Raw genomic sequence first — 12,180 nt, 5'->3', positions numbered from 1 at the left:
GTTCCACTTGCCCACCTCCTTAAAGCGACTCGGCGTGCCGGAATCGTCCCCCCGTGGCTCTGATACCACTGTAGGGATCAGACGAATTCCGGATTCACTATTTACCGAGACCTCTTTGGTCTTGTTACAAGATGGCTCAGTCAAACCATCAACCAAGCGACTGATATGTACAAAAGATCTAGCTATTACAGTCAAGATACACAATAGCTATTACAGACTAAGTCCTTGTGCTTAATCAATTCAAGACAAGCATCAATAGCCCTGCACACTCAACAAAACCTTGTTAGTATCACAAGGTAATAGATCCAAACGGATCTGGTACAATAAAGGCAGAATACCGAACGAAATCACAAAGAAAACAACAATCAACGGCTCAGCCACCCGCCGATGATACAAGCCTATTCTCCAGAACACAGATCCAAAGGAGCACAGCTGAATCTGCCGGTGATTGACCTCACACTCCAGATTCTAAGCCTAACAGACTCCTACACTTCAGATCTACACCGTTCGAGAACAACCTCGCACAGAAACACTCCAAACAGAAACCCTAGTTCCCACCCAACTCCAGCAACCGAAATAGTTGCTTCCTCTATTACTGTAGCAAGATCTGAAGCACTTTCAACCGTGCAAGATCACACAGAATCACCAGAGAATCGTCGGAGAAGAAGGGAAGAAGAAGAAGAGTCGAAGAACTCTGAGAGAGAGAGAGAGATATATCCGAAGAGAGAGATTGTAGAGTATTGAATGAGATAGAGAATCAGGAGACTCACACACATAACAAGCACACCCTATAATCCGACGGCTGAGAGCCATGATCCGAGTGGGAGAACACGTGGCTGTATCTGGAGTGGAAGTCATGAGTCTTGGGCCAGGCCCAAATCAGCAATGCATGGGCCAGAGACTAAAACCAGCCCAAATGAGAGTCCACCAAATATTCAACAGAAGCTCGTCACAACATAGCCTTACTACCTCCTCCGGGCTTCCTAGGCCACCTGATTCCCTTCATCGAACTCGCAAAGAAACTCGTACTTAACCACAACTGCACCATCACCCTCATCATCCCCGACTACGGCCACAACTCTCCGATAACCCTCCAATCCTCACTCCTCCAACGAATCCCGGCTGCAATCACCCCCGTCTTCCTCCCCCCGTCTCCCCGGCCGACCTCCCGGACGCCGCCAACCCCGAGATCCTCCTCCAAGCCCGCCTCGTCCGGTCCCTCCCGCCTCTCCGCGACACCCTCTCCCGCCTCAGAGAGTCGGGAGCCCCGGCCCGGGCCCTCGTGGTCGATCTCTTCGCCCCCGACGCAATCGACGTAGCCAGGGAGTTCGGCATCCCTGCCTACGTCTTCTACGTCGTGGCTGCCTTCGACGCCTTGCTCTCCTTGACCCTGCCCGAGCTCAACGCGTCCTGCACGTTTCGCAACGATAAACAGGCAGAGCCGGTGCAGCTGTCGGGATCTTTGACATAAATGTGCCATAGACCTCAGAGAGATGTATCTCTCGGCTGAAGCAATTATTGTCAACACATTTTATGACCTCGAACCGGATGCGTTTCGGTATCTAGAGGGACGCCGCCCTGGCGTCTCCCAGTTTACCCGGTTGGGCCGCTGATCCGATCGATTGAAGATGAGGGATTGGATCGATCATCGGCCTATTTAAAATGGCTAGATGATCAGCCGCCAAACTCGGTTTTATTCATCTCGTTCGGAAGTGGAGGGACGCTGTCGGCCGAGCAGATCACTGAGTTAGCGGTAGGGCTGGAAATTAGCGAACAAAGGTTTCTCTGGGTGGTGAGGAGCCCCCAGGAGAACGCGGCCGCTGCATATTTAAAAGTTGGCGGCCACGACCCCAGGGACCCCCTGGCGTTTCTGCCAGAAGGGTTCCTAGAGAGGACCCAGGGGCGTGGGCTGGCTGTCGGCTCCTGGGTGTCTCAAATCCAGGTACTGAGACACGGCTCAACAGGTGGATTTCTGACGTACTGTGGGTGGAATTCGATACTGGAGAGCACGGTCCATGGCGTGCCACTCGTCGCGTGGCCGATCTGTTTCGAGCAGAAGCTCAACGCGACGGTGGTGGCCGATGGACTGAAGGGGGCGATTAGGGTTCGGGGGAACGAGAAGGGGATAGTGGAGAGAGAGGAGATATCGTGTGCGGTGAAAGAGCTCATGGGAGGTGAGGAAGGAATTAATATTAGAAATAAGGTTTCCCAATTAAAAATTGCTGCTGAAAATGCTATTGGTAAAGATGGATCTTCTACAAAGGCACTTGCTCAAATTGTCAAGAGCTGGAGCACTTCAAAATAGGCATTTAAGATTACACTTTTTCTTTACGTTGGATTGTTGATATGAGAAAATAAAAGTTACATTCAATGTTTAAAAACATCAAATGCAAGTGTCAACTATCCAATGTTCATGTTTCTGCTGACATGAATAATTTGGCTCAGTTCAGGTGTTTCTTGCAATTTCTAAAGCTTTTTCTATAATTTTATTGATTTAGTACTGACATTAAATTTATTAATTACTAAATTTTATAATTTATTTTTAAATTTATTTAACTAGAATCAATGTGGCAAATGGATGTTGTAATGTAACTATAGAATATAATATGTAAATCAATTACTCCCTCGGTCCCCCAAATATTGTCTCACTTTTACCCGACATGGGTTTTAAGATATATATTAGTTTTATAATAAAATGTGAGTAGGAATGAGTTAGTGGAATATGTGGTCGACTACCAAAAATGTTAAAAAGTGAAATGGGACAAATTTTGTGGGATGAACGGAAATAGAAAAATAGGACAAACTTTCAGGGACGGATGGAGTAATTTATACTCCATTTGTCCCTCATTAATTGATATTGTTTGATTCGGCTCGAGTTTAAGAATTGTAGCTTCAGAAAATAAGTGGAAATTGCTAATAGAATATATGTCTTATATATCAAGTATTGTCAACAAAAAATAGTCACATTTTACCAATTTGTAATGTCTACAAAATATAGTCCAATTTCTAAAAATAGAAAGTTTATCTATCATATTTTATCTACATTTTCTCATCTCTTTCATACTTTATCCACTTTTTATCCCTTACTTTACCCACCTTTTCTCATCTTCTCTCTCCACTTTACCAATTTCTCATCAAACTCGTGTCGTCCACAAATAAGACTATTTTTTTGTGGACGATGGGAGTATGAGTGAGGTGAGTTAGTAAAATGTATGATCCTAGGCTCGTGTGGTCAGCACAGCATGCCGCGTGCTCACCATTAGGCTAGTGCTTACACTCTTGCAGGTGAGCGCATCTTATTGAAATGGATTTACGTGCCCAACTCACCTGGCGGGCCGTGGGGTGGGCGTGACGCCCACTCACCCCATCCCCCCCTTTCCATAATATGGTCGTGACTGTTTTTTACAAATTTTTTCTCACTCCCTAAATATGGTTTGTAATTTAAAATTTTTAGGATTTAAATTATGTAATTTTTTATTTTTAAGAATTTGTAAAGTTATTTTGGGTTTCTTAATGAAATTTTATTAATAATAAAATATTTATGGTAATTATAGTTTTTTTATGGTAATTATAGTTTTAAATTGAATAATTATGAATAGTGAAGAGCATGCTCTTAGAAAAGAGTATGGTTGTGGTTATTGGGTTTCATCTTAGAGCACATAATAAAATACGAATAAATGTGGGGTCGGACCCATAAATAGTGAAGAGAATGCTCTTCACGGACAGCACTGTTGTGGATGCTCTAAGATCCTAAACCCTTGCAATTAATCTCAAATCTCTCCGCATCTCTTAAATACTTCCTTCGTCCAAGTTAAAAGGACATATTTTCCTTTTTAGTTTGTCCCATATAAAGTGACACATTTCTATTTTTGAAAAATTTTTCTCCAATTAATACATTAAATTATTTTTTCTCTGGAATTAATACATCCATTTCTCCTCTCAGTTTAATACCTATACTCCTATTTTCTTTCTCCTATTAAACACGTTAACTTTTGTGACCAGTTCACTGCACAAGGATATGGTATTTGAATTGGTGTAATCTTCTATCAAATTGATCTTACCCCGTGATTTTGGCTTGATTTCTCATGGCCATCATTATGGTTTCCAATTTATCAATTCATGGGGGCAAATTTTTCATTAAGCTCTTTGTTTAACCAACGAATTCTCTAAGTAGGTTTCCAGTGGGTTTCTTTCTTGTGCTCATCACGTATCACGATTCACTAATATTGTTAGTGTCACCTCTCTTTATATACTTTAAAGTGACAACCCTCGAAAACAAAAACAAAGATAAAATTAAAATTAAACTATGCAAAATATTATGATTAAAAGTAGTATTATTGACAAGTTTTACAATATCATCTTAAATGAAAATTAATCCCCGGCATTGTAATGGTTAATTCATTACAACGTTATCAATTCCAATATCATTGCAATACCGAAAAGAAACGCTTCAAATAACGTGGGACAAAGGGAGTACATAAACTAGTGGATCCAATTATAAACTTACTAGTGTACTATCAATATTTTGTTTTAAATGTCATTTTTACTAAAGGTAAGAAATATATTCAACCATCAAACTCTGTTGATTTACGGTAGAAGAAATATAATCTAAAGTCAACAAGGATCATTCGATCACAGATCGATATATATATACACCAAACTTTGGCTATGAAATTTCTTATTATAAACACTTGTCATGTCACTTATTTAATTTATTAATAATTCATTTGTTGATTTTCCTTATTTTTAGACTGGATTCCACACACAGTATTCAGTTCATCCAAATACGAAGGCAAATAATGCAGGTGCAATAATGTTTGGGCCATTTCTGCGTGGACAGAAATTCAAGTGAATTTCCTTGTAAATGAGTTCTTTACACATTGATAATCGTGCCAATACAAATTTCAACCTCATTTGATTATTAAAGTAGATTTATTGATTGAAGTAATGTTTGGTTACCCACTCAATTTCATTATGAAATTTTTTATTATAAATATTTGTTAGGTCTCTTATCATTGTCATATCATTGCCAGTTGCATGGACAGAATCAAACAAAATCCCATTTTATTGTGTTTTTTCTACTTTGATAATCACGTGTGGTCCTTACTCGATATTAGAGAAATCTAATTTTATAATCAACTTCCTCGATCCTATAAAGTTTATTCCATTTTTCCATTTTTGTTTATTCTATAAAATTTATCCCACTTAGAGTCTATCCAAAAATAAACATTAAAGACACTCGTTAATCTCTTCAATGAAGACCATCATTTAATATGAAGTTATCAATTCCATCATCTTAAATGAAAATCAATCCCCGACATTGTAATGGTTAATTCATTACATCGTTATCAATTCCAATATCATGAGTATTGTCTCTCTCGATCGATTCTATGCATCAATATATGATACTTCATATGTCCCAAGTTATTTGAGTCGTATTCCATCTTAGATTCTGCCAAGTTAATTTGAGTTATTTCTTTTTTTGCCTAAAAACAAAACATCTAATCTCACCTATTTTATTCATTCTTTTACTTTACTCTCTCTTCTTTCTCTTACTTTATTCGCTCCTCTACATTATTTAATTCTCTAAATACAACTTTCTAAATCTTGTACCGAAAAAAAACACCTCAAATAACGTGGGACGGAGGGGGTACATAAATTAGTTGTGAAGCAATCAGCAATATATTATACATGATTGATGAAGTTTTATTAAACATTTATCGCAAAATAGACTCCAAGTAGAGAATTTGTTACAAATTCAGCCACCAAACTTTGTTTATTTACAAGAAAAGTACAATTATATCCACTAATATGATCTTTAAATTTTATTTATTTATATATAAAAAGTCCAATTCCATTAAAACTATATATTCTCAAGGTGTGGTCTCTTCAATGTTATTCAATGGCATAATAATCCAAAAACTGATACTACTAAGAATCATGATTTCAGTGTATTAAAGTATATAATAATTGAAAAAATTGATACTACTAAGAATCATGATTTCAGTGTATTAAATATATAATAATTATTTGAATTAAAAAAGTTGATACCTTCAAGAATCATGACTTCAGTGTGCTAAAATACATTGTAATATTTTATTAATGACTAAAGTATGACTTCATAGATTAATTCATTATTTTATACTCCTATAAATTGACGTTTGGGTCTTTTGGATATAACAATGCCTGAAATCCTATAAATTTCTCGAAGCTAGTGGATCCAATTTTTAACTTAGTAGTGTATGATCAATATTTTGTTTTAAATGTCATTTTTATTAAAGGTAAGAAATATATATTCAACCACCAAACTCTGTTGATTTACGGTAGAAGAAATATAATCTAAAGTCAACAAGGATTATTCGATCGCATATCGATATATATATACACACCAAACTTTGGCTATGAGATTTCTTATTATAAACATTTGTCATGTCACTTATTTAATTTATTAATAATTCATTTGTTGATTTTCCTTATTTTTAGACTTGATTCCATACACAGTATTCAGTTCATCCAAATACCAAGGCAAATAATGCAGGTGCAATAATGTTTGGGCCATTTCTGCGTGGACAGAAATTCAACTGAATTTCCTTGTAAATGAGTTCTTTACACATTGATAATCGTGCTAACACAAATTTTAACGTCATTTGATTAATAAAGTAGATTTATTGATTGAAGTAATGTTTGGTTACCCACTCAATTTCATTATGAAATTTTTTATTATAAATATTTGTTAGGTCTCTTATCATTGTCATATCATTGCCAGTTGCATGGACATAGAATCAAACAAAATCCCATTTTATTGTGTTTTTTCTACTTTGATAATCACGTGTGGTCCTTACTCGATATTAGAGAAATCTAATTTTATAATCAACTTCCTCGTTCCTATAAAGTTTATTCCATTTTTCCATTTTTGTTTATTCCATAAAATTTAGAGTGATGCTAAATGGTCATAATGTGGCCCGCCATAAAGAGTTAATTTAGTTCATTTACATGTATAAAAAAAATTAGAATTACCGATATAAACTTATATGTGTGTGAATGGACTTGTGAGTTGATACTTATCTTTGAATTCCATTACGTAAAACACATTAATATCACGAATTAGTGTATACGTTGAGCAACAATCAAGAATAGACAGTAGTAATAAGTTGAGCAAAAACTACGATTTGGATTGTATTTTTAATTTAGATACATTCTTGTTTGGATCATCACCCTATTGTTTACATGTGTTTTATTGACAAGTTATTTAAATATCAGGGAAAGTTATTTTATTATTCTATTGGTTTAAATAAGTGAATCTAAACATCAATAATAGTTAATTATATTCCATTTTCCTTTTTTGTCTGCCGGTCAATAAATGTTCCATTTTATTTTTATTATATTTGATAAGTGAACCCTATATTCCACTAACTCATTCCACTCACATTTTATTATAAAACCAATATATGAAAATAGACCTCATATACCACTAACTTTTCTATTTTATAAATCAAACAATTTCTTAAAACTCGTGTCGATCAAATATGAAACATTTAATTATGGATAGAGGGAATATTTTATTAGTTTTATAGCTGGCTATGTAATGACTGTTTAGCATCACCCATTTGTTAACAATATGTCTCATAGTATAACCTACGTTACAATAACAAGAAATATGAATGGCACTAGCTTTTAATAAAAGTTGGTGGGATTGAACTTTTATTCTCTTATCATTAAAATAAAAAAAATTCACTAGTCATATCCCTATTTAGGTCATCATTTATTAAAATGGCCTATAAATACACTAACAATGATCTAAAATTGTTTTAAGTATGATTTTGTTCTGCGTTTTTATATTAAGATCTGATTTTGCATAGATCAAAACCTCTCTATATATATCCCTATTTAAGTTGACGCATGCTACCTTAATTCCTCCACGATTCCATTAGCAATCTAAAGAGGTAATCCCTAATCAAACACCATTCACTATATATACAATCTTAATCATACACACATTTTGTGATTCCACAGGATTCAATTTCTGTAGCCATGCGTGTGAAGGTCGTGAGCAAAAGGCTTGTCAAGCCACGCACCCCAACTCCACAAACCCTCAAAACCTACCACATCTCATTCATGGACGAACTCAATCCCACCATGAACGTTGTCGGCATTTTCTACTACCATTCCCCTTCCGCCGCCGCCGCCGCGAACCTCGAGGGTCTCCAGCAATCCCTCTCCGACATCCTCCCCGCTTTCTACCCATTCGCAGGGCGGTACATGAAGCAAGATCGCGTCGTTGATTGCAGCGACCAAGGCGCCCTCCTCATCGAGGCGGACGTTGATCACCAAATGCTTGAGACTATGAAGCTCGACGTCGTCGAGGAGCTCAACGATATTCTACCCTGCGAGATCGGGGCAGCAGACGACGAGACGGACCCGATCTTGCTCGTCCAGCTCAACAAGTTCAAATGTGGCGGTTTGGCTATCAGCGTATGCATTTCTCATAGGGTCGTTGATGCATGCACCCTGGGAACGTTCGTCTCTGCATGGACGAACGCAGCTAGGGGAGGAAACAGGGAAGAAATCTGTCCAGTCTTTGACGGGCCAGCTTTCTTCCCTGGAAAGAATTTCCCTGCGCCAGAGTTTGGGACAACTCGGGGCAGGGAAAATGGTCTCTATAGCATCATTTGCAAGAGGTTCTTGTTTAACAAAAACACAATCTCTGGCCTTAAAGAGAGGGTTTTCAAGCCCACCGAGCAGTCATGCCCCCCTTCAAGGGTCGGGGTAGTCTCAGGGCTCATAGTCAAGGCCATTGACCGTGCTCGGGCCCAGGTGGGCCCGAGCACGGATTTATTCGTGGCGCAGGCCGTCAACATCCGGGAGAGGACCGTGCCGCCTCTCTCCAGACATTCCTGTGGGAATTTGGTAGCTCTGGCGATCACAGAGCTATCTGCAGAGGAGACGAAGAGGATGGGGCTCGAAGATTACGTTCGCGTGCTGGGGAGCGACGCGAGGAAGGCAGTGCGTGGGTGCGCGGGAGTGATAAGTGAGGAAGGGCACAGGGGGTGGATTGAGGCATCCCATGAGGCGTCGGAGGTGTCTCTGAGGGAGGATGTGAGTGTTGTGTGGGTGACGGATTGGAGCAAGTTTGGATTCTACGAGGCCGATTTCGGGTGGGGGAAGCCGGAGTGGGCGAGTGTGGCTAATGTGGTGGTGAAGAACCATGTTTTGTTGATGGACACCAAAGAGGGAGATGGGATTGAGGCATGGGTGCAGCTTGAAGATACTCACATGCCTTATTTCGAAGCCCAAATTAGAAATTTCATTTCGGCTTAGTTTGGTTTGGACAAAACTTTGTGTTGTGTAATGTGTAATAGTAATGTGTATTTTCGTTTCCCTTGTTTTATTGAATAATCGGTTCTTCTTTCATGGAAGTTCCAACGTTGATGTGCTTGTATAATGCCTAAGAGTAAAATATTGTAGTATTATTTCACCTTTATCATTTCATGGTTGCATTTACTTTCTCAACAACTATGCGCCGATATGGTACGTACGGTACGGTTGCACTGGGAGAGGCAAGTTTGAACTGTGAACAACAATCCCTGTCATATTTACTTTTTATTACTTTTGGTAATTAGTGGACCGGACATTACACTGACTATAGGAATTACAAGTGTATAGTAAAAATATAAAAGTATGATTAACGTTAACTTTTTCCATCTACTGTTCTTTACATTTCTTAAAACACGAGCCGAGTCAACAATAGAAATATAAAATTGGAGAAATTTGTTTATAGTGATGAATTAAAGAATATAAATCAGTAGTTTGAATTTAGGTACAAAATGTGATTGCATTAAAAATATAAAAGCATAATTTACATTTCATTAACTTTTTTCATGCACCTTAGTTTATAAAGTAAGTACTTTATATTCATCCATCCAACAATGTTTTTATTATTTTTAGAAGATATTTACGTTTCATTAGAGTACTTTATATCCTTTTGCTTTTTATTTAAATTAATATTACTCAGCATATACTGTAATATTAAGAAATATTTTTATTTTTATAAATTAAGTATGACGAAAAAAGCTATCATAAATTCATAATTTAGTTATAACTTAATATTAAGTTTCAATACTATGTTGTCATAATATTTCACAATCTAATAATCTTATATCATAGTACAATATAATATATTATTATTAGATTATAATACACCTTAGTGTTTAATACATAAATTATTGATAGGGCTCGTAAATTGTGCATAAATTATTATGGAGAGAGAATGTTGTAAATTTAAATTTGAAGTAAAAAATTGAGAAAAGGGTAATTAAGTAAAATTATCTTAGCACTAACTATTACTATTAATTTATTGCATTGACTTTTATAATTATTTACAAAAATACGATTGTGTGGCTGGCCATATTATGGCTGCATAGCATTACTCTTTATATTAACTGTTGACATTAAAAGAAAACATAATCCGGAAACTTTATTAACCATTAATTGCAATAGTTTTATTCATTTTGTCTAAAGAGTGAACTTAAAAAATGGAACCTCATATTGTGTTTTACACAAAAATGGTAATATCTATTTTTTTTAGAGTTAAGTACTATTTTGGTCTTAACTATATGATCAATTTACGATTTTGGTCCAAAACACTCATTTTTTAAAAATCGAATCCAAAACATACGAAGGCGCTGTCGAATAGGTCTTTTTTAACGGTTTCCATCATTTTTGACGGTCAACCGTCAATTAGTCCTAATTTAACCCGATTAGACTTAATATAAGATTATTAGTAGGTTAATATTAAGCTAATTATTTTGCTAAGTGTAAAGGTTAATTTTGATCCTAAACATTTGACCAAAATACGAATTTGGTCTAAAACATTCACTTTTTAAAAAACAGGTCCATAACTAATGAAATTCTTGTCGGAGTGGTCTGATATGACTCGTTTCATGCATAGTTTTATTGGTGGTTGATATACTGATTTAGGGAGATAATGCGAGAAGAGTGGAGTTTTTAGTGTGCAGAATATCAGGTTGGTTGAGCAGTGGTGTGCCTTGATCAAGTGGCGCACAGAAAGGGAAAAATGGCCAAAAAGCTTAGCAAACGTATCAAGTGGGCGAAGATGATGTGACCATGTCAGACAACCGTGCTAAATGATCAAGAGGATCTACTGAGGATGGAGCTTTGGAGGGAGAGAGCCTAGTTTACCTAGAATCAACCGTTTGTTTCATGTTCTTAAGATAAGAGTAGTCGCTACAATCATTTTTATTGTTTTTGTTTGGTTTTCTAGATACAAGTTCTGAATCTGTTGTTATTTCCAAGTGTTCTTAGTTAATCTCCTTGCTAGTTGTGTTCCAGCTGGATCTTGATCGCTCGAGTTTGATAAGTTGTTATTTGATTTTGAATTCTTGTGAGAAAGTTTGCTGCAATGAAGCTTCCTGTTCGGTTTACGTTGAATCTTGTGTTGACAAATTCGATTATGCTTATTCTGTGATCTCTTATGTTTGATTGTCGTTCGATTTCGTCGATCTAGCTGTTTAGTGTTTGATTTACGTTAGATCTAGAGTTTTGGGTGAGAATTGCATGGAATTGGAGTAGACATTGTTTGATTCGTTGTTCACTTAACCGAATTGCATGGATCTAGTTGCGATTTGTTTATTTCCTGTTTCTGGCTACATGCTATGTTTCAAATCTGCTGAGTGTGTTGAGTTGCTTGTTTTGCTTGTTCAATTGAGGAAGAAGACGTCGGAAGTTAGTTAGGAAACCCGATATGCGGTTGCTATTTGCTTTAGTTGCTTTTTCCAGCTTTATCTGCTAGTACGTAAATTAGGCAAGTGTTCCCCGTTACTTTTCTTTTTCGGAGTATACCTTCCGTTTTCATTAATCTTCTTGATCCGTCAGAAATGTTAATGTTTTTCGCATGCTTTAGTCTAGTTGATTAGTTAGCATTTTATTTTGCAATCCACTCATTCCAGTAGATAGAACTTAACCCACTTGTTGCGTGGCAGCAGCCATCCCAATATTATCGCGACACATGTTGTAGCATCTTCATCTCTGTGGGATTTGACCCTTACTTCCCATTACTAATTAATAGTATCGACGGTTAAGGCTTTGAGATCCGCTTCAGTTTGCACGCCCGACAGCACGTAGATAGATATTTGTGGAGTCATCTTGACCACTTGGATGCGA

The 12,180-nt window shown here is 37.1% G+C and overlaps 1 protein-coding gene and 1 pseudogene across 1 annotated transcript; both read left to right on the top strand.

The window, feature by feature from the left end:
* Positions 1-387: 387 nt before the first annotated feature.
* On the top strand, positions 388-2,305 carry LOC121782696 (annotated as a pseudogene).
* A 5,522-nt stretch (positions 2,306-7,827) lies between these two features.
* Positions 7,828-9,484, top strand: LOC121780908 (pelargonidin 3-O-(6-caffeoylglucoside) 5-O-(6-O-malonylglucoside) 4'''-malonyltransferase-like). Its single transcript, XM_042178564.1, has 2 exons — positions 7,828-7,943; positions 8,014-9,484. Exon 2 carries the CDS (start codon positions 8,032-8,034, stop codon positions 9,316-9,318), a length of 1,287 nt encoding a protein of 428 aa, XP_042034498.1. The 5' UTR covers positions 7,828-7,943; positions 8,014-8,031; the 3' UTR covers positions 9,319-9,484.
* The last annotated feature ends 2,696 nt before the right edge of the window (positions 9,485-12,180 follow it).

Source organism: Salvia splendens, chromosome 20 (assembly GCF_004379255.2).
Source record: "Salvia splendens isolate huo1 chromosome 20, SspV2, whole genome shotgun sequence".
Taxonomy (NCBI): Eukaryota; Viridiplantae; Streptophyta; class Magnoliopsida; order Lamiales; family Lamiaceae; genus Salvia; species Salvia splendens.
The sequence above is the reverse complement of the archived record's forward strand: the minus strand, read 5'-3'. Positions and strand labels throughout refer to the sequence as shown.